We start from the raw sequence: 25886 nt of genomic DNA, 5'->3' as shown, positions 1-25886 counted from the left end.
CTGGATGTGTTTCCTCTCTGGATTACCTCTCAAGATTGAAAACCATCATGCCAGTCTCAAAAGTATATTTCTTCCCCATCACCTTTAATACCCAAGAAACTAAGGTGGGTCCTTAGACTTTTGCCATCCCCACATTCCTCTGTGGGCCAAGCTGCTTTTTATATTTCAGTTCCCCTGGGTGTGGCACTTCTCCCTCCCCCCACGCCCCCTCCCCCCCCCCCGGTCTTTCAAGGTCATCCACACACACATATTACACATTGACTCTGGACTCTTTAAAATTTGAAGAACTGGGAAAGAACCCATCACTCATGCTCTCTCTCTGTTCACTTCTTTTGGTGCTTATTGACTTAGCCAAATCATTTTTCACCATCTTGTGCTTAATCAAAATAGGAAGTAAATCATTGCTTCAATCTGCAATAAATTAAGTTAAAGTGGAGGGTTAGGTAGTTTGTGGTTCAGTGTCTTATGGAAAGTCAGTCTTGTTTTAATGCATTGGATAAACTGGCCCATCCTATTAAACCATAACATGGTTGCTTGCTTGTTTGTTAGGATAGAACACAGAGACTAAGATTTGGCATGTTGTATAAACCCATCCATGAAATTACTTGCATGATGGAGAGAAGGTTGGTTCCTCAACCTCAGCCATAATTCAGAAGATCATGTGACTGCAACTATTCTAAGATGGATTTGTTTGGCTATTTCAGGATACGGATCTGGTGGGTTCTTGGTACTTTCTGAGCTTGGTTGTTTTTTTAATTGCAAACACTTCATTACTCAGCTAACTCAGCTAACTAACATTACTCAGCTAACTAACAACATCAATGCAACCTTCATTACCCAGCAAAAACCCCCATCTTCCTTACACTGATGTTATTTAGCTGAGTAATAAAAACATCTGTAAGATATAAAGCAAGCTCTGAGAGCCCCAAGAACTCAACGGTTCAACGCTTGCACTAAATATCTTCTCTGCTGTAGGACGTGGAGCTGTTTCAATGTGCCCTTCCCATTTCCTGACTTTTTTCTTTCTGTCCCAGAAGGAAGAGTCTGCCACCTGGATTCACTCTGGAAGAAATCTGTATGCTAAGTGAGTTTCTCTTTCTATCTTTACATAAAGTCCTTAATCTGAGCTGGGACTCTCATTTTCTCAGGTTTTGAGATGCTAACTCTTGATTCTTCTGAAGGATTTAGGAAAGCTCTGAAGGACACATGGAATTGGTAAAGTCAGCTGATCACATTTTGGTCCATCAAAATCTAGAGAAGGTAGCTGCTGGCATATAGTACAGAATATAAAGTTAAAAAGCAGAACCTACCACACAATAGGGACGCGGTTTCAGTGGCTAAGACGCTGAGCTTGCCGATCGAAAGGTCGGCAGTTCAGCGGTTCGAATCCCTAGTGCCGCATAATGGGGTGAGCTCCCGTTGCTTGTCCCAGCTTCTGCCAACCTAGCAGTTCGGAAGCACTTTAAAAATGCAAGTAGAAAAAATAGGAACCACCTTTGGTGGGAAGGTAACAGCGTTCCATGCGCCTTTGGCATTTAGTCATGCCGGCCACATGACCGCGGAGACGTCTTCGGACAGCACTGGCTCTTCGGCTTTGAAACAGAGATGAGCACCGCCCCTTGGAGTTGGGAACAACTAGCACATATGTGCAAGGGGAACCTTTACCTTTACCTTACCACACAATATCCCAGTAGGGAAAGCACCTCTTTAGTGTCCCCACAGATCTCCCCTTCCTTCCTGTGTCCTTCACGTATTTGTGTCATTCCAGATGTTTTGTTCCTCCCAAAAGCCAGTCTTCTGTGACCTCTGAGCATACTCAGCCTGAAGTGCGCTCTCTGGGATATAGTTTTGTGGAGGCTTCCACTGTTGATCTTCCTGTGCATGGATGTGTGATTCTGGCTAGATAATACTGATACATTTCTCTGAACATCAGAAAATGCAAGAAAGATAACAACAGTTGCATTTTCAATAGGGATTTCAATGATGGTCTGTTTCAACAGAGGGCCATATTTACACCTTGAAGGATTAACGGGTTTGTTGATTCTTTGAGGAATAGTGAGCTTTTAAATCCCCAGTCTCATTACTTTGTCTGGAAGGTATTATGCTGCTACAAAACGTGACAAACACCCAGTTTGAGTTCCCAAAGACTACCATCGTTCACCACACACACCATTGTCCCATATCCATCCCTTTGGGGACATGTGAAGATAATGACTCTGGAAAACTGCAGGAGCCAGACCGATGGCTTCCAATGAGAGGGGAATGGGATAATGAGTCAGTGTGCCTTCCAGTATCTCAGAAACATTGATACAAAATAAGAACAATAATGTCAATGTGCCTCTTCTGTCCAAGATGTATTTCTTGAACAGTTTTTGTTGTGCAGGACGGAGAGTTGTGACTGCCTTCTGGCCACTAGCTTTTTCAACTCCTGCTTCTATTTCTAGCTGTCTCTGGAATGGGGGAGAGGATGGGTAAGAGGCAGAAGGATGCTGGTCTTAGCATAGACTCTTCCCAGCCAGCCCCCTTGGTCTTGCCATCTCCAGCCAGCACCAGTTGGCAAATCCTGTCCACTGAACATGACATGATCACTTTTCTGGAGAAGCCTTGTGCTGGGTTCCGCAGATGGCACTGCTCGATTTTGAAACATATCACTTAGCTGTCATCTTCACTATCTCCCAACCAGCAATTAAAATAAATAGCGTAGGAGTCCTTTTAATTCTGCTTGCTTTCTTTAACCACTTCTAAAAGAGAGTCTATTTCTGGACAATCCAAATTTAGGATATTGTATACTCTGGCAAGGAAAGCCAATTTCTATATACACACAAAATAGCCATAAGTTGGTCATGAATATTCTAATTGATTCAAGGACACAAGTTATGCAAAACACATTAGTTTCCATTTATGCCGTTGAACTCTTACATCTACCTTCCCCCTCCTCTTGCCAAAAAACTCCCACAACTCTGATTTTTTTAGGGTAATTGCCCACCCATCCTTCAGGCTTGCCGCTGAAGTTTAAATCCGGGTTTGTTTTCTTTTCTTTTTTTTAAATGTACAATGGAGGATTATTTTTTTTAAAAAAAATCTTAATCCTCCAATGTACATTTTTGTACTCACTTATGTACTTTCATGTGAAATCTAGTGAAATAACTATTATATAGAGGGGATAGAACAGGTTCAGTTACAGACAATCATAGATGTATTGTGTGTAAAAAAAAATTGCACTTAACACTCGGTGTCTAGTGCAATACAGGTAGTCCTTGCTTAACAACCACTTGTTCAGTGACCATTCCAACTTAACGATGGTATTGAATGAGTGGAATTTAGCAACTACTTGTTTTTGATTTAGCAGGTTGTATGACTCCAGCAAGTTTCATTTTATTCCAGGAAACATCCTTAAACAAGACATGATTTACTGTGATCTTATAAAAGCATTATTTTGCTGCTGGTGCTATTGAGAAAAATTGGAGCCAGAATATCTTGGCAATCTATTTCCAGATATCCACCTGCAGAACTTGAACTAGTCTGCAGTATGAGCAGTTTCTCTCTGTGATCTATGAATTCATGCTTGGTTTTTCTCTTTGGAAATGTGTTAATGAGGACCTTAGGACTTCATCATTCTCCAGGAGGGTATGGACAGCATATCAATTCACTCCTACTCTGGATGCTTTTGTGTGTTACAGAGCAGAGGGACCGGGGCAGCACCACCAGTCTGAGCAGTGACTTTTCTCTTATGATGGAGAATTCACCTGGAGCTGCAGGGAGTTTCACTTACGACGCTGTGGAGTTGATGCTAACAGGACCTCAAGCTTCTTGGTCAGCACCTATATACAAACTTTCTTCTGTGGGAAATCTGTATGTCCTGAAGATGAATGGCTCTATACATTGACCAGGAAAGCAGAATGGTGAAAATATGGGAATTTTTTCAGTAACATAATTTAGCAAAGGGAGGTGGAAAGAGAGAATACTTTCAGCTGCTTCCCCCCCCCCCCGTGTGGATGTTGTTGCTAAATAATAACATTGTACAAATCTCTACATTATTACATATCTTTATAATGACCACTTTTCATTATGTGTAGGTGAATTATTAATTTAGTGGGCATGAGCTCTGGTGGCGCAGTGGTTAGGATGCAGTATTGCAGATTAACTCTGCCCATAGTCTGGAGTTTGACCCTGATGGGCTCAAGGTTGACTCAGCCTTCCATCCTTCTGAGGTCAGTAAAATAGGACCCAGATTGTTGGGGGCAACAACATGCTGACACTGTGAAATGCTCAGAGAGTGCTGTAAATACTATGGGGCAGTATATAAATCTAAGTGCTATTGTTAAGTTGTTTCCACACAGTAAAGGGCAGACCAGATACAGCTCCGAAGCATCTCTTCTTACAGTCTGATCCAGGCATAATGGATGAAGATTGCTAGCATGGTTTTGTGCTATTTTGTGAGAGCAAATCATGGAAAGTGTAGTGTAAATTGGTGAAATAATCTTTCAATAAGGAATTCCTGAATCTCTTTCCAAAACCATCTTCAGGCTCTGCTCATTTGCATCATTGCTTTGTTTATTGTGCCACGTGGGCTCTTCCAAAATATTAAATGTGGCTGTCGGCCACCAAAAAAAAGGCCCATTCACAATCTAATAGATCATTCCATGCTCCGAGGCACCCTTCGGTTTTCACCAAGGAGGCTCCTGTTTTGTATGATCCCGAACCTTCCTTCAAGGCTGGGGAGACATTTGGGGCTGAAAATGGTTCTCCTGAATCCCACCCCTCCCTTCAAGTTCATTTGATAGTCTTACAATCAGGTCCGTGGCATAGCCAGGCAGAGATTCCTCACTGTCCTTGGAGAATGGATGTCAGTGAGGGTAGTCAGTGCTGAGCTAGAAGTTCTCACAGCCATGGCGAAGCAGCTTCCCAATAGTTCTGTGCAGAAATACTTCTTCAATCTGCAAATATTTGCCCAGGCATAATATACAGCACAACTGCACAATGTTGTATAGTATACCTAGCTGAAATACCATGTTTCCCCGAAAATATGACCTACCCCAAAAGTAAGTCCTAGCTTGATTTTTACAATATAAGCCCTACCCCCCAAAATAAGGCCTAATTAAGACCTTACCCACTCCAGGATGCATGGATAAAAATTAAGCTGGGGTGGGGGTGGGAGTGGAGCTGCCCTACTACTTACCTTCAGAGAGTTGCAGCCAGGCCTCGCACATCCCAATACCTGCCTTGCCTATCCATTTCTTCTGCAGCTGGCAAGGCTTTCCTGAAGGCCTCTGCAGCCGATAACAGAGCTCTGGAGCTCTGTTATCGGCTGCAGAGGCCTTTAGGAAAGCCTTGCCGGCTGCAGAAATTCCTGAAGGCTTCTGATAGCGAAAACGAGGCCCGGGGTGAAGTGCGCAAGTGAGGTGAGTCAGTGGATGACATCCCCCGAAAATAAGACCTGGTGCCTTTTTTGGTGGCAAAAATATTTGTAAGACAGGGTCTTATTTTCGGACAAACACAGTATTTTGCCCTTTCCATTTGGGGGTTTTGTTCTCCCACGTTTCTTTGACTTGACTTTGGAGACCTTTGAGAGGATCTGAGGAGCCTGCTAGTCCTCTCCCACATGACAGGCAGGAGCAGAGAGGCTGGGGATTCCAGAACTTTGCTGCAGGCTTTCCCTGTTCCATTTAATTTTTCTTTCTTCTCCCCAAGCATGTGTGCTAATGATATTTTACCGTGCAATTATTATGAGCTAAATCTGGGCTGCACTGAGAAGCCAGTGGAAGTCCTCTGGGTAACCGTAAATTCTCAGCTTGCTATTGTCACACTTTGCCTCTCGAAGCACATAAAGTATGTGTGTGGGGGGGAGAAATCTAAATCTGTTCCTGGCAGGGGCATTCTAGAAAGGGCTGCCCTTGCCTATCAGTCTGCCCTGTACCCTATAGATGCTATATGTACATAGAAGTAAGAGCTGATGATGAAAACTGAACCAACAGGAGGGCAGGCAAACCATTCAAAGCTGAACGTGGTTGTTCTGTGATGGACTGCAGGACTGAGCAAAAGAATGGACATTCCATAACCGGAAGAACAAATTATTTTATCAAAGTATATAGTGAGATAAGCTTGTCTAAAGTGGCTGCTCTATTTTCATTATTTAAGCCTTTGACTCTTGGAGTACCTGGTTCAGATACACAGGTCAACACAGAAACCCTTATTTTAGATGGTCTTTCAAATACTGTCTAAATTACTTCAGAGAGGACATCTACAATACCCTTTGGTGCCATGCCTTATTTTTCCATAGACTCCTTGTTTATTTCACCCTATTTCTAGCATATCCAGTAAAGGAAGGATTTGCTGGTGAGGAGCTGAAAGAAGAAGTCAGTTTTCTAAGAATATCGAAGAAACAAGTTTAAAAATGAAACAAAGGTTAGGGATTATCATGAGATAGGCCTAAGGATTAAAATTGATAAAAACATCCTTATTTGTCAACCGAAAGGGCATTTTTGAATAGAGTTGTTTTTATTTTGTATGTTTCCCCCTTTAAAACAAAAGCACTGGAATCAAATTCTTAAAAGGAAAGCAGAACAGTTTTTTTGACGGTGGAAACTATCCAGCTGAGGTAAAGGTCATAGTTCTCAATTCAAAATGAAGCTGTCACTTCACAATGATTTAAGTACTTGCGCTGTCTATCTTGTATTGCGAGTTGTCATGAAATTAGGGGGGGTGGGGAATGTCTTAAGGTTGGGCTCCAATGATGATGTCGGCTTGGGTGAGGTGACACAAACAGTTGGGAAGAAAAGGAAATCGCCTGTATGCAAGGAGACCCATTTTTAAGAGGTATTCCGGGTCTTTCTCCCTCAGTGTCCCTTCTAACCAGAACTCGGATGGCTGCACAAATCGGAGACGGGGCCTGTTCAGTTTGAAACAGCCTTTTTCCTTTTAATTGCATCTCATCTCTGGCAGCTTCCTTCCTTCCTTGCTTGAGTGAGTGCTGCTAAGCTGAGCTACTAAGCACTTCATTAAATCTCAGCCTTGTACCTGCCACAGTCACAAGGAAGGTGTAGGGGGGGGGAAGGGGGAGAGATTTTTGAAAGCTTGGGGCTGCTGTCATATGTTAGAGAAAAATGGCTGAGGATTTTCCAAGGAAATCCTGGGGATTGAGGAGAGTCCTTATTAACATACACAGCCACCGGTAGTAAATAAGGCAGACTTCCGATAATTGCTTAGCAAGCATCCGGGAATTCAGAGATGGCTGGATGGGGAGCGGAGGAGATAGAAAGGCAAACAAATGTGGCAGGGAGGCTGTGGCAGGTTCAGATCCCTTGAGCATCAAAACCTGATTAGTACAGTTGAAAAGCCATGGCACTTCCTTGATTGCAAGTCTAGTTGAATTGTGTGAGGCTTTGCTGGTCCCGAAACAGAAAGAGATCCCTGAAGTTGTTTTAGTAATTAGAGCCTCTGGAAGGAAGCTGACCGTGTGGAATGGATGCAGCCCATTTCCAGGTTGGTCTAAGCCAGGGCTGTCAAACTCCCGGCCCGCGGGCTGGATGCGTCACACACAGGCCACGCCCACCCCAGCGCCGCAAAGACAAAAAACATCGCGATACGTGGCGGCAACATGACGTGGCGAGTTTGACACCTGTGGTCTAAGCCATATAAAGACTCTTCCCTTTTATCTGTCTGTCATGCTAATGAATATCTAAACGGGTCTTTCTAAAAACATGTACAGATAGTCCTTGACTTACAAGAATTCACTTAGTGACTGTTCAAAGTTACAGCGGCACAGAAACAAGTGACTTACGACACTTGTAGCCATTGTAGCATCCCCATGGTCACATGTTTTACATTCAGATGCTTGACAACTTGACTCACGTTTATGATGGTTGTGATCTGTCCCCGTCCACACACACACAAACACAGCCAGTCGAGGGTTAAGAAAGTACTTGGCACGCACACAGGTCGTTATCTCAAACTTGGCAGCAATATAATCACCGTCTGCCAAGAGCTTTTACTGCAACAGATAACATAAAATTACATACGCATTGCAAATAGTCCAGCAAAACAATATCCCTTTCGGCAGCTTCAGACGTTGTTCAAGTGACTAGCCAAAGTTCGTTTTTGTTCGTCACGGAGTTTTACCAGCCACCACCCTCTCTTATATAGTCTCTGGGGTGTGGTGCAGTGACTCAGTTCTAATCCCTAGCACGCCTCCTTAGCTGCTGCAACCGTTTATCACGCCTTCGTTGGCGTGCATCCAGGAATGACGGCTCTCCTTCGCTCTCATCCGAGACACCTGGCTCCTGGCTAATCTCCTCTCCCTCGGCCGGCACCTGAGACAGTGCCAGAGGGGAGGGGCCTGGAGAGGGAGGCCTGGCTGACTCCTCTTCCTCATGTTCGGAGCTTTCTTCCTCCAATGAGATAGGCTCAGAGGGCGGGGCCACAACAGGTTGCAGTATCCCGGCATCATGCGATCACCTTCTGACAGGCAGAGTCAATGGGGAAACCAGATTCACTGAACAACCGTGTTACCAATTTAACAACTGCATTGATTTGCTTAACAAATGTGGCAAGAAAAGTCACAAAACGGAGCAAACCTCACCTCGCTTAACAAATTTCTCACTGAGCAACATACATTTTGAGCTCAACTGTGGTCGTAAATTGAGGATTAACCTGTGTTGATTTATCAAATTTGTTCACGTACCTTTCCAAAATGGGAGATTTTTGAAGGACTTTCCCTCAGTTTGTATAATAGAGAGGGAAGAGAGACAGAAAGAAGCTTCTGGATACGGCATGGAGCCATTTAAATCATGGAAGTGACAAATTACAGAAGAGGCCATGCAGATGTAGAGGGTATGGAGATGTTTCCTGTGGATATTCAGGAAACTCAACTCTGTCAAGAGATGGGTTAGCGAATCAACTTGCATGACTTGCTAGACTTTGCTAGGAAGCATGAACGATGAATTCCAATAACGGAAGAAGCTAGTTATCTTGGGATCCTGTTAAGTGTGCAAGTGTTTGAAAACTTGTACAGGTCTCTAAACCGTTGTTGGAACATCAAAGGTAATACTGTGAATGACAAAATCTGCTCTTGCCCCATTTGTGAGGTAACTTAGAGAAATAGTTACTGTATCTGAGGCTTGACTTTCCCATTGGTAATATTGGGACTGTCCCAGGGGTGAAATCCAGCAGGTTCTGACAGGTTCTGGAAAATCGGTAGTGGAAATTTTGAGCAGTTCGGAGAACCAGCAAATACCACCTCTGGCTGGCCCCAGAGTAGGGTGGGAATGGAGATTTTGCAATATCCTTCCCCCAGGAGTGGGGAGGGAATGGGGATTTTGCAGTATCCTTCCCCTGCCATGCCCACCAAGACGTTCACACCACGCCCACCAAGCCACGCTCACAGTATCGGTAGTAAAAAAATTTGGATTTCACCACTGGAATGGGGATTTTGCAGTATCCTTCCCCTGGAGTGGGGTGGGAATGGAGATTTTGCAGTATCCTCCCCCTGCCATGCCTACCAAGCCACACCACGCCCACTAAGCCACGCCCACAGAACCGGTAGTAAAAAAAATTGAATTTCACCATTGGACTGTCCTAATATGAAACCTCTGAATATTGAACAAAAGGATGGTAGGAATACTGCGTCAGACAGTTACATCTTTATTTTGGAGGCCTTCTGGCTATGAATAATTTTTAAGTTCTTAATTGTGATTTGTATGTTAAGAATTCTCCTTTGAGTTATTCCATTGCTGGCAGATCTTTAATTATTAGATTGGCTGCCTGTTTTTCTATGCTACATGTTTAAAACAGGTTAGTAACTTTAACTTCGTTGCTTCCAGTCTATTACTAAATTTCAGGGGGGGAAATTCCCTTAGCACTGATTTCATTTGGAAATAATTCCGAAGTCCGGAGAAATAACACCTTAACTGTATAAGTTTATAAAATGGATAAGGTATGCCTAGGAACTCCACTAGTATAAAGGCAGAGTCAGACCCATCTGAGTAAAGTTCCCCCGATGGATTAGACATCAAATGAATAATGTTGTGCCTTTGCAGGAGGAAAAACTGTGCATCGTCCCCTCAGGCTGTCCTGTGGAATCGGACGCAGCAACCTGAAGACAGGCTGCCCATCCAGGGCACACTTGACGCAAGATCCTCCAGCTCCTCTTCTTCCAATCATTCAGAGAACTTCTCAAGACTAGGCAGCAGTCCACTCGAAGTCCCTAAGACCAGGTGAGAGGCAGTTCATTCCTGTCAGTTATTGGGAAGGGGAGGACGGGGGTCAGGCATTCCTAGCAAGCACAGGTATGAGCAGGGCTCCTCCTGGGAACAGAGGAAATCCCTGATCCCTATTGGGGGGAAAAAATCTCTGTTTGGAAGAAATCTGGTCAGGTAGACGCATGCAAATGGTTTGCAGAGAATCTTCTGGAAGCGTCTCAAATCACTTTCTAGAAAAAGCGGCGTGAGCTTTTTTGCCTCCTGCAGTAGAAAAGTATAATTACAGTAGCAATTTAGTGCTTTTCAGCTACACCTGGCTTCTGCCACCTGAGAGGCTTGTTTTTGCTGCCATAAATAGGGACTTGGCTGACACAGGGAAAGTGGAGATAAGACTGTAAATTTAATGGTTGGCATCCAGAGTCTGGAGATTTGGAGCGTGTCACCATATCAGAGGAACAAAGAGCCTTAGTGAACTGAATCTGGGACAGCTAGAAGGTTCAGCTCAGTTCTTTTCCGGTTCTGATGATTTCATGTCTGCAATTTATAGGCTTGTGTCCATGGTTTTCTGGTTGAAAAAAAAATGACATTTTCATCAAAATGAAACAATGCTGAGATTTTTAGGATATGAAAGTTTCATATCCAGATTTCAAGGGACATGGGGAAATGTTTATGGAGCATTAATGTAAACGCAGACTTCTTAAGGAGCCTGTAGAAAGGTAGCGTGCATGTATATGAGGTCCTTCTTGGACCCCTAAGAAGGATGCACTTAGTGGATTTATGTAACTGGGAGAGGACATGTACATGTGGAAATGAATCACTAGAATTGCAATTTAAAAGCTGATGGGAAAGGAAAGAACACCCCCACCCATCTAGGCGGATGCAGTTCAGCAGCACAAGCCTAGTTTGACTATAATACAGGTAAAATTGAAATGCAAATTTGATGAGGATTTTGCCTTTTTGGCCAGGTAAGTCTTCTGCTGTAATTCTTGTTGGTCACAGTCTTCAACTTATCAAAAGATGTATTTAAAATACCGGAGCGGAGTTCAGTTTTGTCAAGGGAGAAGCCAAAATTACACTGTATTTGCTGTATTTGTAATAGACCTCGATCATAGGCGAAAACGGCGGTGGGCCAAAGCCAAAATGAAAACTCAGCTCAGGTTGTTTTCATTTGAAAAGAAAGGTTTTGGGGGAGATCCTAAGCAGGATTTTCTTCTTGAAACTAGTTCTCCATCTAAGGGCCCATTGAACTACAGAAATGTGTCCCAGACTCCTCCCCCCCAATTTAGATATGCATTTGGCTGGTTTGGATTCAAATGTTCAAATGTTGTGTCCTGTTTTATGTGTCACAGTTTGGTATTAAGGTTTTTACTCTAGCTTGACTTGTTTATTGCCTAGAAACCTGGTGTAATATTAGGTGTAATAAATAAACATTGAATGCTCTCAGATCCTTTATTAAAAAAAACTTGCTTCTGTTGTCCAAGAGGAAAAATTAAGCCTGGATGCTTGTATTCCACTTTGTTGTTGTTAGTTGCGAAGTCGTGTCCGACCCATCACAACTTCATGGACCAGGTTCCTCCAGGCCTTTCTGTCCTCTACCATCCCCCGGAGTCCATTTAAGCTCACGCCTACTGCTTTGGCAACTCCATCCAGCCACCTCGTTCTCTGTTGTCCCATTCTTCTTTTGCCCTCAATCTTTCCCAGCATTAGGCTCTTCTCCAGTGAGTCTCTTCCTTCTCATTAGGTGGCCAAAGTATTTGAGTTTGTATTCCACTAGTAGCTTTTTAATGGGATGGTGGGTGGGGGACTCTGCTTGAGAGATAAACATATTTCTAAAGTATAAATCAATGTTTCTCCGCCTTGGCCATTTGAAGATGTGTAGACTTCAGCTCCCAGAATTCTGGGAGGCTGGGGAATTTTGGGAGTTGAAGTCAGCTGTGAAAAAAGAGAAGAAGAAAAAAAACCTGGCTGGCTTTGATCTCCCATCTCCATCTCTCCATCTCCCACCAGAAGTCTTTTCTGTTACATGGGCAGAGTGGCAGACTAGGCCTGGCTGTCTGCTTTTGAAGGCTGGAGTGATGTTTAATTGAAGCCAAAGAAACATATTGGTAGTTAAGCTGGCAGGCATATGCATTCCTGCGCTCCAGTTGCCCGAAGCCGTGAATGAGTGAAATTAAAAGGCATCACTCAGTACAGCCCTGTTGGGAGTTGTCTGGTTTCCTACAGTAATTGCAGCAAGACTGCTGGGTTGTTCCTATTTGGGCATTCTGTTCAACTGTGGTGAAAATAAATGCTTAAAAAAAATAATAATACAGGTAGTCCTCAACTTACCACCATAATTGAGCCTGCCAGTTACAGTTGTGTCTTGACGGTCATAAAGTAGGTCGCTCGTGTGATTCATCTGATTTTATGATCTTTTGGTGGTTAAGCAAGTTTGGTTAAGCAAACCCTTTGTAAATGCGGCTTTTGGGCAAAAACGTAATAAATCAGGGTCATGTGAATACAGGATGCTGCAAACAGCCATAAATGTGGACTGGTTGCCAAGAATTCGAAATGCAGTCATGCGATGCAATCAGGTTGTCATAACTTCAGAACCAGTTCATAAGTACCACAAATATCCACAAATATACAACTAATGAATTTCTGCCTTGGTGGCATGAAGAATTTTTGTACTGTGAGGAGCTGTCCATGGTATTTTCCCCCCTCCTGCATTGAGATGCACTTCGTGGATTTCTTTTGTTTTAAGTAAGATCTAAAGTGATCTTGCATCGCGTGTCCTATCTGAGATGTTGTTGTTGTTTTTTATTTTGTGTGTTGTTCACAATGCTGTACAAGCTGCTTGATTCTAAAGCCAGCTTAAATTCTATACTAATAATATTCTTCAAAGAAGCAAAGATGATACTCAGGAGGGGGTCCGCAATCAGCCAAATTAATTATGTTTAAGACTCACACAAGTGGTTAGCAAATTGTTCATGCTACATCTGGAAGCATTTTTTTCCAAAAAAAAGAAAAAAAATACACTGGCAGTTTTGTGATAATTTTGAGAATACAGGTAGTCCTTGACTTATGACCACAATTGAGCCCAAAATTTCTGTTACTAAACGAGACAGTTAAATGAGTTTTGCCTTCGCTCCATTTTACAACCTTTTTTGCCACAGTTCTTAAGTGACTCACTGCAGTTGTTGAGTTAATAAAACAGTTGTAAAGTGAATCTGGCTTCCCCACTGACTTTGCTTGTGAGACGATCGCAAAAGGACGCTGCAACTGTCATAAATATGAACCAGTTGCTGAGCACCTGAATTTTGATAACGGGACCGTTGGGGATGCTGCAACAGTCCTAATTCTGAAAAATGGTCATAAGTCACTTTTTTTTTCAGTGCTGTTGTAACTTCAAGCGGTCACTAAATGAACTGTTGTAAGTCGAGGACTATCTGCACTGTTCCAGAAGTTTGGAATGGACTGTTGGATGGAGTGCTGGTGTCTCCTCCACAACTTCACAGTGTTGTATTTTATGCTTCTTATATTCATTCGTCTGTTCTTTAAATGAATTCATCATTCCAATCTGAAAGAAACTGAAACTTTAGCTTGGCGAAAAAGAATGACAACTCTGTAATTTCATAAGTCACTTTTTTCAGTGGTGATGTAACTTCAAGCAGTCACTAAATGAATTGTTGTAAGTCAAGGACTATATGAGCTTCTTTTCCAGTTTTCCATTCTGGTTGTAAAATTATTTTCATCACCATAGTAACTGTGAATGGTAACTAAGTGAGGCAGTCACTAAACAAAGACTACCTGTATACCTTCTTCTTGCCCATCTCAATCCCTGCTATACCTGGAATTTTTAAGCTTCTGGCCATTGATTGCAAATTCTTGTTCCTATATTTACCTGCAGCCATTCTGAAGATTCCCAGTATTTTTATATATTGCATTTATACCTTGCTCAAGGATTTCCTCTGATTTTTTCTCTACTTCAGCTGGGCTGGACTTGAGGGAGAGTGAATGACTTATTATGGCACCCAGTTAAGATCTGCAAATCAATGTGCATTTGAATCTGGGTCTCTCTGGAGACAACATCTTAATCAATCTACCTGTCAAGGTGGTTTCATCAGTTGGAATGTTGACACTACTGCTAGACTAGCTAAAGGTTTAGAGTATCTGCAAATTGCCGTAACCTGGGGAAGTCTATTATATCTCTTGAGATAAGTTAATGGCTATTGCTATAGGCAAGACCTTCTTGTTTGGGGTTTGGGGTGCAAGACGCTTGGATCTGAGCTATTGTGAGCTTGCAATTATGCCCTGAGTCAGGTAATACATGCTGTAATATGTCAGCAAAGTGATGTGCTTGAAAATTTCTACTGACTGCCCCAAGTGGTGTTTGATTGCAGGTTGTATTTTTAGGGTCTGTACAAAGATCTGTCTGCCATTCAGTCACTGTTAATAGAGTAATTATTAGGTCTCTGCTGTTTCTAGTTAAATATTTGCACATAGGGAGCCCTTAGCATGTCTGCTGATTACCATATTTCTGCTTACATCAGGCAGATATGGACAACTGTCGGTTTTAGGCACCAGGCACTGATGTAGAATTTAACCATTAATAATAAACTCAAATCCAAATTATGATAGGCACTCAAAGCTCCCAAGACAGGCTGAATCCTGCTGCATGTATACAAGTAGTGGCCAAAATTATGTAAACCTTTTGGGAAAAGTATATTTTTTAAAACTAGCTAATAACACCACTTGTTTTTGGAGTAGTACCATACAATTATATATCAATGTAAAGGTAATTTAATCAAGAATGTAATGCAATAACTTTTATGAAGGATTTGCTATTAGAATCGCAGTTACAGTATAAAGAAGAAAAGTGAAACACGTAGAAGAAATGAGATATTCAAAAATTATCACCATGTCAGTTAATACTTAGTTGGGTAACCTTTAGCATGAATTACGGCCTTACAACATCTTCCCATGGAGTGAACCAAGTCTTTTATTTCTGCAGCTGTTATAATGTGAAACCAAGATTGATTGAATGATTGCTTCTATTAACTGGGTTTTATTGCTGGGTCGCTTCTGACTAACAAGTTTCTTTAGTCGGCTCCATAGATTTTCAATTGGGTTAAGGTCTGGGCTATTCCCAGGCCATTCCAGCAGTGGAATATAATTATCTTGAAACTCCCAAAAAAACCCCTCAAAAATATACTTTTCCCAAAAGGTTTCCACAATTTTGGCCACTACTGTAAACTAATGGGGATGAACAAAGGTACAGAGGGGAAGAAAAAGAGAAGTCCTTCTTCAATTATGTTCATATAATTTTATTTCAGCTTTTCTGGTTTGACAGAAAAGCTAGCAAGCACCCGTAGCACAAATGCTGAAATTCTGGTTTATTTCTCTCCACAATGTCAGAAATGTATTGTGGAGTTGCTTGTGTAGATTTGTAGGATATAAACATTTTTCTGGAAGGCTGAGAATCTTAGGAAATTATATTTTTGTTCCCAAAGTGCACTTTTCACCATTTCCACCTTTGTGCAGAAATTAATATGGGCCCATAAATGAGACTGCTGGATATGTTGGCTGACTGGCTGGGGAGTTCTGGGAGTTGAAGTCCATACATCTTAAAGTTGCCATGTTTGAAAAACGCTGCTTTGGGCCATCCAAATCTAACCTCCCGCTTGGTTCAGGAATCCAAATTGAAATAGCCATCTAGCCTCCACTTGAGCGAGTTCAGGGAAGAGAATTCTATCATTTCTCTGTCTAATTAGTTCAGTTGTTGAACCACTTTTAATGTTAGGATGGCATTTCTGACATTCATTTGGAATTGGCCTTTCCTTATCTTCAATTAAATCTTTTCAACAGATCTTAAATTTTTAGCTCTTTAATCATAACCACTGCCCTTCTTTCAAATTATATTCATTTCTCTGAATTTTTCATAAATGGTGCTGCCTACATTCAGTTCCTGAGGTTTGAGCTAATGAATGCAAAATTAAGTATAATGATATTTTCTCATAGATTGGAAACTGCAGTTCCATTGAGATCATATCAGACTACCAACAAAGGAGAGTATTTCTAGCTCAGGGTTGACATGAGGGGTCCTTGGTGTTCCCTGAATTCAGTTGTTTTTATGCAGATGTTTCATTACTCAAACTAAGTAACATCATCAGTGCTAGTAAGGAGTAAAGTTTGCTCTCAGTTTATATTCTAGTGGCCTGCCCTGTCAGAGTTAGTCAAGGCAAGCCACTAGAATATAAATTGAGAGCAAACATTACTCCTTACTAGCATTGATGATGTTACCTAATTTGAGTAATGAAACGTCTGCATAAAAACAACCAAGCTCAGAGAGCACTATGGGATCCCTCGTGATCTAAGGCTGCATTTAATTTTGTTTGGGGCAATTTGTTTGGGGCAATATTTTATACTATATTTTTGTCTGTTTGTTTGAGCCATGGTGGCACAGTGGTTAGAATGCAGTATTGCAGGCTGCTTCTGCTGACTGCTGTCTGACTGCAGTTTGGCAGTTCGATTCTCACCTGCTCAAAATTACCTCAGCTTTCCATCCTTCTGAGGTTGATAAAATGAGGACCCAGATTGTTGGGGGTAATCTGTAAACTCTGTAAACCGCTTACAGAGGGCTGTAAAGCACTGTGAAGCAGTATATAAGTCTTAAGTGTTATTGCTATTGCTATTTATTAGATTTCTTTGACGCCCATCTCGCCTTGAGGCGACTGTCTATGTATGCTACTAATTTTATTCTGTATTTATATTTCAAAATTGGACTTCCTAAGGTGGTTGTAGTCTGCCACATTGTATCAATGTCTAGCTTTCATTTCAAGGAACTCAGTGCAGCGACGATTCCTTTTTCTTATCATATTGTATCCTTAACACCTGTTCAAAAAAATCATACAGTAAAAAACCAAGCTCAGACAGCACCAAGGAATACCTGATGGATTTTCTTCGTGTCTTAAGAAGGAAAGATTTGTCTGACCTTTTCCACAACTGCCACGGTCTTTGATACTTTTGAAATCTTTGGTTTTAAGATTTAATATCTGAAATGAGATATTAAAATTAGGGGAATTAAAATTAGACAGCATGAGTATAAGTTACGAGCATTTGCGGATGACCTGGTTGTTACCTTAGCCCAACCAACACAATTGATTACAGCCTTGATGGAAATAATTAACCCATATGGACAAGTATCTGGTTTTAAAATAAATACAGCTAAAACAAAGATAATAGCTAAAAATATGACTAGTAGCCAAAAAGAAGAGATAGAAAGTAAAGAAGGTTAAATATTTAGGGGTTTATATTATGACCACAAATATGAAACTATATCAGCACAATTATGAACCGTTGTGACAAAAATACAGAAAGAGATGGAAAAGTGGAAAAAAATTACAATTGTCTTTGCTGGGAAGGATAGCGGCAGTAAAAATGAATGTCTTACCAAGGTTTTTATTTTTTTTCAAATGATACCTATACTTAAAAAAGATGAAAATTTGAAGGAATGGCAGAAGGGCATAAATAAGTTTGTGTGGGCAGGGAAGAAACCGAGAGTAAATCAAAAGATAATGCAAGATACACGAGAAAGAGGAGGTCTTAAAATGCCCAATTTAAGATTGTATTACGAAGCCACTGCCCTCTCAGCAGTTACTGATTGGATAAATTTAACGGAGGAAAGGATATTAAACATTGAAGGATACGGTCTGGTCTACGGCTGGCATGCTTATTTATTGTATGATAAGAAAGTAGATAAGACTTTTAAAAGTCATATATTAAGGAATGCTTTATTGCGTGTCTGGAAGAAGTATCAATACAAATTAAACGATAAGTTACCAATATGGACAGTACCCAGACACGCGATAGAGAATATAAATGTGGAGCAAAAACAAGATAAGATTACATATAAGGAACTCCTTTATAAAGAAGGAGTTGGATTACAACTAAAATCTATGGAACAATTAAGAGAAGAAGGAATAATTAGAACTTGGTTTCAGTATGGACAGCTGCAGGCCAGATGGGGAGAAGATCAGAAAACTGGTATTTTGCAACAGGATGAGAACTTGATAAAACAAATAAGAGACAAAGGTCAAATGCATATAAAAAGGTTGTATAATGTATTAGTGGAAATAGATTCAGAAACAGAGCTAGTGAAGGAGTGTATGATAAAATGGGTACAAAATATAGGAGAACCAATAATGATGGAAACATGGGAAAAGATATGGGTTAGAAATGTAAGATTTACACAAGCCCAAAATTTAAGAGAGAACTATTATAAAATGTTTTATAGATGGCATTTAGATCCAAAACAACTAGCCTGTATGTATCCAAATTTACAATCTAAATGTTGGCGATGTGAGTGTGAAGATGCTACGTATTTTCATATATGGTGGACATGTAAAACAGTTAAGGCTTTCTGGATAAAAATATGGTGGATTATTCAAAATATTTTAAAGAAAAAGATCAAATTTACACCACAGTTTTTTTTGTTGGGAATAGTTACGGATTGTACTGTGACAGAGACTAAGTTGGTCTTAAATTTAATAACAGCAGCCAGGCTACTGGTGGCACAGTATTGGAAGAAAGAAGATCCACCTACTATTGAGGAATGGATACTAAAAGTCGCGCATTTGGCAGAGATAGCGAAAATCTCATCATATCTTAAAGATCACTCAAACGAAAGATACATATCGGAGTGGAGAAGATGGATTGACTGTATTCAAAACAAGTATCAGACTAAGAAGTTTCATATAGCTTATGAATGAAACATTTTTAATCTTTAGTTTATGTTTACAGTGTTTTGAGTTATAAGGAGTTAAAGACCTAGGGAGAATTTGAAGTCAACAAATTGTTAGCATATTTTAGTTTTATGTTTGTGAATGTTATACCCTGTGCTTGTTCTGGGAAGTCGAGGGAGGGGGATGGGTGGGTGGGCAAGGGGGGTGGGATGGGGTGAGGGTGGAGAGGTGGGAGGGGGGGAGAAAATGTTTTGTATCTTTTATAAAACTTTTCAATAAAAATATATATATATCTGAAATGGAATATTAAATGAAAGGAGCCTGTGAGAAAACTCTCTGTGTCCTCTTATGATGATGATGATGTTATCCATTCATCACCAGTTGTGTTCGACTCTTTTTTATTATTATTAAAAAGTTTTATCAAATATTACAACAATTTTTCCCGTTCCTCCTCTCCCCCCATCCCTCCTCCACCAACCCCCCCATCCCGCCTCCCCCCACCCCCCACCCCGGACTTCCCAGAGCAAATACAGGGTGTAACATTTAACAAACATAAACTAACATATGCTAACTTTCTATAGACTCCAATCTCCCTCTTGCTCTTTAACTCCCCTTCCAACTAACAAAACATAATTCAAAAAGAAAAAATAATTCTGTTTTTCTTTTTTTTTCATTCATAAGCTATTTGAAACTTTTTACTCTGATATTTGTTTTGAATATAGTCAATCCATCTTCTCCATTCTGATATATATCTTTCATTTGAATGATCCTTCAAGTATGCTGACATTTTTGCCATCTCTGCTAAATTCACTACTTTTAATGTCCATTCTTCAATAGTAGGTAAGTCTTCCTTCTTCCAGTACTGTGCCACCAAAAGTCTGGCTGCTGTTATTAAATTTAAAATCAATTTAGTCTCTATAACCGTACAATCTGTAATTATACCCAACAAAAAGAACTGTGGAGTAAATTTTATCTTCTTCTTGAGAATATTTTGAATAATCCACCATATTTTTATCCAAAATGCCTTAATTTTTTTACATGTCCACCATATATGATAATACATGGCATCATCACATTCGCATCTCCAACACTTAGGTTGCAAACTTGGATACATACAGGCTAGCTTTTTAGGATCTAGATGCCATCTAGAAAACATTTTATAAAAGTTCTCTCTTAAATTTTGGGCTTGCGTAAACTTTACATTTCTAACTCATATTTTTTCCCACATTTCCATCATTATTGGTTCTTCAATATTTTGTGCCCATTTTATCATACAGTCCTTAACTAGCTTCGTTTTTTCAATATTAAAATCTCCTGCCCCTCCACTTGAGGTTTATTTTTAAAAGTGGCTTGTAAAATTTCATTGCGTATCCTCCTTGTAGTAAAATAGACTACAATGTCTCTTGGTAAATGTTTCTGTCTGGCAACCCATAAATTGACGCGATAGATTTTGTCAATTTGCCATTCAAAAATTGCTTTTTGTTCTCCCATTATCTGTGCAAATACTTCTGCAAAAATCTCTCTCAAATTATCTTGCTTATTTTCCTTCAGACCTCTTATTCTCAAAGCAAATTCCATGTCTCTATATTGTATCATTGTTAGGTCGGCCTCTGCTCTTTCCATCTTATTCTGAACCTCTCCCATTTTATTTTCCAAATTCACATTAGACTGCTTAATTTCTTCCACTTTTTCATCTAATGATTCAATATGGCTTGCCAGACCATGAACTGCCATGACAATATCTTCTCTAATTTCCTGATTTCGAATTTGAATAAACTCTTTAATTTCAGCCATCTCATTAGTGACATCTCGAATTTTATCCTCAAATACAGAAGTAATTTTTTTCTCTGTAACAGAAGCTTGTGTCTTAAAGGCTTCCTGCAACATTTCAAGTGTTAATATTCGTGGTTCTGTTGGAGCAGAGAGAGACTGCAATTTGGACATTTGAGCTGGCGAACTCCCAGCACTTTTAGGGACAACAGTCTTTATTTGTTTTGAAGCCATTTTTAGTTTTCAATTTGAATTTATTCAGCAACCAGAACAACAAATCCACCAGGTCCAAAAATTTTCAGTCCTTAAATAATATCAATCATTTTTTTAAAATCACTACTATAGTCCTTTTAGCCTTTAAATCTTCTTTCTTTCAAAGCAAAAATCTCTAGTTTTAGGCAGGGGCTGCCAGCGCTAAACGAAACTTTCCTTTTAGCTTTCACTTTCCACGCCCCATTAGAACTCAATCGCCATCTTGCTTTCACTTTCTTCCCTTAATAACTCAGAAGGAAGTAATACAAATTTAGAGTTAAAGTTTAGTACTTGCAAATCTGATCTCTTCTGGCTTTGCTCAGCCTGCTTCCAAATCCAATGTTTTATTCAAAGCGTTGTTTGCAGGGGTGGTCGCGGCGTCTTGTTCTGCTTAAAGCAGAAACGTCCCGGATCCAGAGCTCTGTCAGGCTTCCAGGGAGCTCTCACCCTTCGAGCCCAAGAATTGTTCCTGGTGCTCTTGGGGAGCTCTATCTACACCCGTCTGCTCTTGTCCTCCCCTTTTCCTGGGGAGAAAGTTTCCAAGCCGCTAGACAGCTGATTTGCGCTGTTCTAGCGGCTTTACGCGATCGCGGGGCTGACACTCACAAAGGAGCGTCTTCAACGCCTATGGTGCCACCGGAAGTCCCCCAGTTGTGTTCGACTCTTGGCGATTCTATAGGCCAGGTCTCTCCACATCTTCTAATTTTGCACTGCTGTGTCCTCTTAACAAATTCCCAAATTGATACCCTTTGTAACTAAAGCCTTTGCCAATAGGTGGAAAAAATAGCATGCGGAAGACTACAATTCAAACCCAGTATCTGGAGTTGGAAGGAGCCGATACCGAGTGATATAAAAGATTTTCCCGGGGACCTGGATTTTATTGCAAAGTTTGCCAAAAAAATAAATAAATCAGGCTATGGGGTACTTGGTGCTCTCCCTCCTAGCACTGATGATACTACCTAGTTGGGTAATGAAACATCTGCAAGAAAACAACCAAGTTCAGCAGCAAAGATCCCACAGTTCAACCCTGAGCTACAAATATTCTATTGAGATAGCAATAGCAATAGCAATAGCACTTAGACTTATATACCACTTTACGGTGCTCTAACAGCCCTCTCTAAGCGGTTTACAGAGTCAGCCTATTGCCCCCAACAATCTGGGTCCTCATTATACCCACCTCAGAAGGATGGAAGGCTGAGTCAACCTTGAGCCTGGTGAGATTTGAACTGCCAAATTGCAGGCAACCGGCAGGCAGCAGAAGTAGCCTGCAGTACTGCACTCTCACCACTGCGCCACCACGGCTCATGTTCAGGCTATGTTAGGGAACAAAGACACCCTGTAAGGCACCCTATAAAGCAGTTATATATCTTCACCTGCAGAGACTGCTTCCAAAGCTGAACCTCCTATCAGACTAAATCCTTGCCCAAAGTCTTGAACTCCCCCTTCTTCCACCGCTCCCAAGTTTAGCGTCTGTTCAAGTTTTTTCTCTCTCTTTTCCTGACTAGCTAACTTGGCTTGTCTAATCAGGCAGTGGGAGGAATGAAAAAGCAGTTCTCAGAACCCCCAGTATTTCTTCTTGGCAGAGAAAGTTGGTGCAGTGGAAAGAGATGACCTAATTAAACGAAGCCCTTTCTCCGGGACTACAGCTTAAACCTGATCTGCTTGAAAACCCAGAGGAAGTTAATGGTTTACCTTCTAGAGAGAAGGACAGCCTTATCACAGCCTTGTCTTGCCCTCATTAGCCAGTTTTCCTTTCAGAGAGGCTGGCTGGCTGGCTGCTCTATAGGATGTACAGCGTTTCTGCTTTCCCTTCATTTTGAGTAAGCTTAATGATCAGAGGAGAAGGCTGCCCTGTTATGAACTGATTGCTGGTTCAGAAGCAGAAAGCAAAGAGTAAGGATATGTTTTTCTCTCAATGGAAGGAAATTAGAAAAGTCCCTCGGGGACTTTCTGTGTTGAGACCAGTGTTCACACAATATTATCTTGACGGATGGGGAAGCTGTGACCCGGCCAGATTTGTGAATCATACCACAAACTATTAAGGCTACTGAATAGAAAAAGTGGAATTGGGGAGAACTCTGGAACCCTGGGTGAAGGTGGGAGAAGTGGAGATTGTGACTTAAATTAAATACAGTGAAAAGGCTACGTAATGGAGAGAGGAGTGGGGGTGGGGGGAGGTATTTGTTCTTCCCCAGTGTAGTAATGTCTTCACACAAATGATTTACCGGCAAATGCTGCAAATAATGTCAATTGAATAGGGTTTTTAAATTTTTTAAAAGTTATTTTGGATGAAAGGGACAGGTCCACTATCTGGCTTGGATATCTGGAAAAATGTTTTTCTGAAGCTCACTAAAACAAGGGCCTGTTAAATTGAGCTTCATTGTAACTGAATATATTAGGATAATTTTTTTTTAATTTCAGCTATATAGTGATAGGGTGCAAACTGTCTGTAAATAAATAGGAAAAAAATACTTGGGATCATAATTATCAATGAAAATAGCATCTGGTAAAAAAAAAAAAAAAGCAAGTTCTGTGCCATGAATAATTAGTATTGGAAGATCAATCTGCTAAGATTGTAATGATAGTATGCAAATCTGTAGCATGATGTCCATATCTGGAATCTTGTATATAGTTCTGGTATTCGTGTTTGAGAAAAGGATATAATAGAATTGAAAATGTGTAGCACATAGAACACATTTCTATGTTCTCATAAAGCTGGAAGGGATCTTGGAGTTCTTGGTACTTCAATCCCTGCTCAAGGCAGAAGACCTTATACTATCCCAGTCAAATAGTTGTCCAGTATGTGCTTGAAAACTTCCAGTGATGGAGAACCCACAACCTCAGGAGCTAGTAGATTTACCATCAAGCTATTCCATTGATGAATTGTTAGGAATTTTCTCCTTGGTTTTAAGTTGCAACTCTCTTTGACAAGCTTCCACACATTGCTTCTTGTCCTGCCCTCTGGTGCTTTCGAGAATAAGTTGATCTCTTCTTCTCTGTAAGAGCCCAGAGGTGGGTTTCAGCAGGTTCTGACCAGTTCTGGTGAACCGGTAGCGGAAATTTTGAGTCATTCGGAGAACCGGTAAATACCACCTCTGACTGGCCCCGCCCTCATCTATTCTCTGCCTCCCAGTCCCAGCTGATCGGGAGGAAATGGGGATTTTGCAGTAACCTTCCCCTGGAGTGGGGTGGGAATGGAAATTTTACAGTATCCTTCCCCTGCCACGCCCACCAAGCCACACCCATCAAGCCATGCCACCAAGCTACACCCACAGAACCGGTAGTAAAAAAATTTTGAAACCCACCACTGTAAGAGCCCTTCAAGTAATCATATTACGCTTAATCTTTCCTTTTGATAAGCTAGACATACCTAGCTTTCTCAACCATTCATTGTAGGGTTTAACCTCCAGATCCTTATCAACTTTGTTGCTCTTCTCTGAACTCTTTCTAGGATCTAAGCTTCTCTTTTTTTTGGTATCTATGTGACCAAAACTGGATGCAGTATTCTAAATGTGGCCTCACTAGTGCATTAAAAAGCGGTCTTAACATCTTTTCTATGATCTGGATGCTATCCCTCTGTCGATGCAGCCTAAGATCGCATAAAAGCAGGCAATCAAAAATTATCAGGGAGTTCAAATGGTTTTGTTATGAGAGATGGCTAGAATGTTTGGGATTCTTTAGTTTAGAAAAAGACAAGTGATTGAGATGCATAAAAGATGCATAGCGTGAAGAAAGTGGAAAGGAAATCCCCCCCCTTCCTTTCTCAAAACACTATGATCATAAGCGATTCAATGATGCTGATTGGAAAAAGTGTTAGCACGGACCAAAAAAAGTACTTCTTTAAACAGGGAATAATTAATCTGGGATTCATTACTGCATAAAGATGAGCTTCATTTTTAATGTTTTTTTTTAAGAATTGGAGAGTTGGATGGACTAGTCAGGTTCTATTAATCTGAAGCCTTAATGTCAATGTACAGCATCATTCCAAATATGTGTTCTGACCCAGCCTTAGCAGCAACAAGAAACAGACTCCTTGTCACAAAAAATCCTTCTTTATTTATCTCCTGTGAATTAATGGCATTCACACACCGAAAAGTCCAGGCAATAGTCCTTGAAAGTGTTAACTGCGGTAACAGACCTTATCAGTTCCTTGCGATAATTGCCAGGCCATGAGCTCCCAGCCGCAAAGCTGCAAATTAAGTTCTAGCAAGCAGCCTCTGAGGCCCGATACACGATGAGCCAAATCTTTAGAAATCCGAACTGTTGTCTCCTACGACCACCATTCCCCTTTCCTTCTATTTATTTTCCAGCCAGGGAGGGGCCATTCAGCATCCACGTGTGCCTTGCTTCCCCAGTCGACTCCTTGTCCTCAGTTGTTCTCCTCTCCTAACAGCTCTGTGCATACGCGCATCTAGAACAGGCCCCAGCTGTTCTTCTTCCCCACTTATCTCAGCCTCCAAAGGCAGCTGCCTCTCCGGTGGCTGGGAAATGTCGGACAGCCCTGGCTTTATCTCTGCTTCCAATGCAGAAAACCCATCAGAGCCTTCCTCCAGACTCCAGAGCTGGCCAAGTTCCTCCCCAACCTCCTCATTGTCCGAATCTGCCGCCAACTCTGCTGGCAGCTGGCGGGCCACAACAATATGAGCTGCAGGGAAACAGTAAGCAAAAAAGACAGATGTTTCCATCTTCCACTTGTGAACACCTGGGGAAAAAGGTTACCCAGAGTAAGAAAAAAAGTTGTGATGGGGCTTGGCCTGATTCAGTGGGCTCTACCTTATGTTCTTATATCTTTGTGGAGAATTAGGACAGTGGCAACAGGATGGAACTCTGAAGAAGCTGGGGTCTGAGTGAGAAAGTAGGCACATCTAGGGCGTGCATAAGTGCACCAACGTGCCTACAGTCCCTGTTCTAATGTCCCCTTTTATTCGTATCCATTTCATGTATT

At 41.2% G+C, this 25886-nt stretch overlaps 1 protein-coding gene across 4 annotated transcripts in view; it reads left to right on the top strand.

The window, feature by feature from the left end:
- MTMR14 (myotubularin related protein 14) overlaps window positions 1–25886 on the top strand; it is a 123504-nt gene that overhangs the window by 57067 nt on the left and 40551 nt on the right. For 2 of the 4 annotated variants that reach the window (XM_034431760.2, XM_034431757.2), the window contains exons 15-17: window positions 1035–1084; window positions 3681–3813; window positions 10035–10211. In XM_034431760.2, coding sequence (XP_034287651.2) covers window positions 1035–1084; window positions 3681–3813; window positions 10035–10211 — 360 coding nt within the window. The remainder of the gene's footprint in view (window positions 1–1034; window positions 1085–3680; window positions 3814–10034; window positions 10212–25886) is intronic. The other 2 variants (XM_087883815.1, XM_034431758.2) reach the window with 1 other exon arrangement.

Source organism: Pantherophis guttatus, chromosome 2 (assembly GCF_059756535.1).
Source record: "Pantherophis guttatus breed Tessera chromosome 2, ASM5975653v1, whole genome shotgun sequence".
Taxonomy (NCBI): Eukaryota; Metazoa; Chordata; class Lepidosauria; order Squamata; family Colubridae; genus Pantherophis; species Pantherophis guttatus.
Note: the sequence above shows the minus strand (reverse complement) of the source record. Positions and strands in the feature narration are given on the sequence as shown.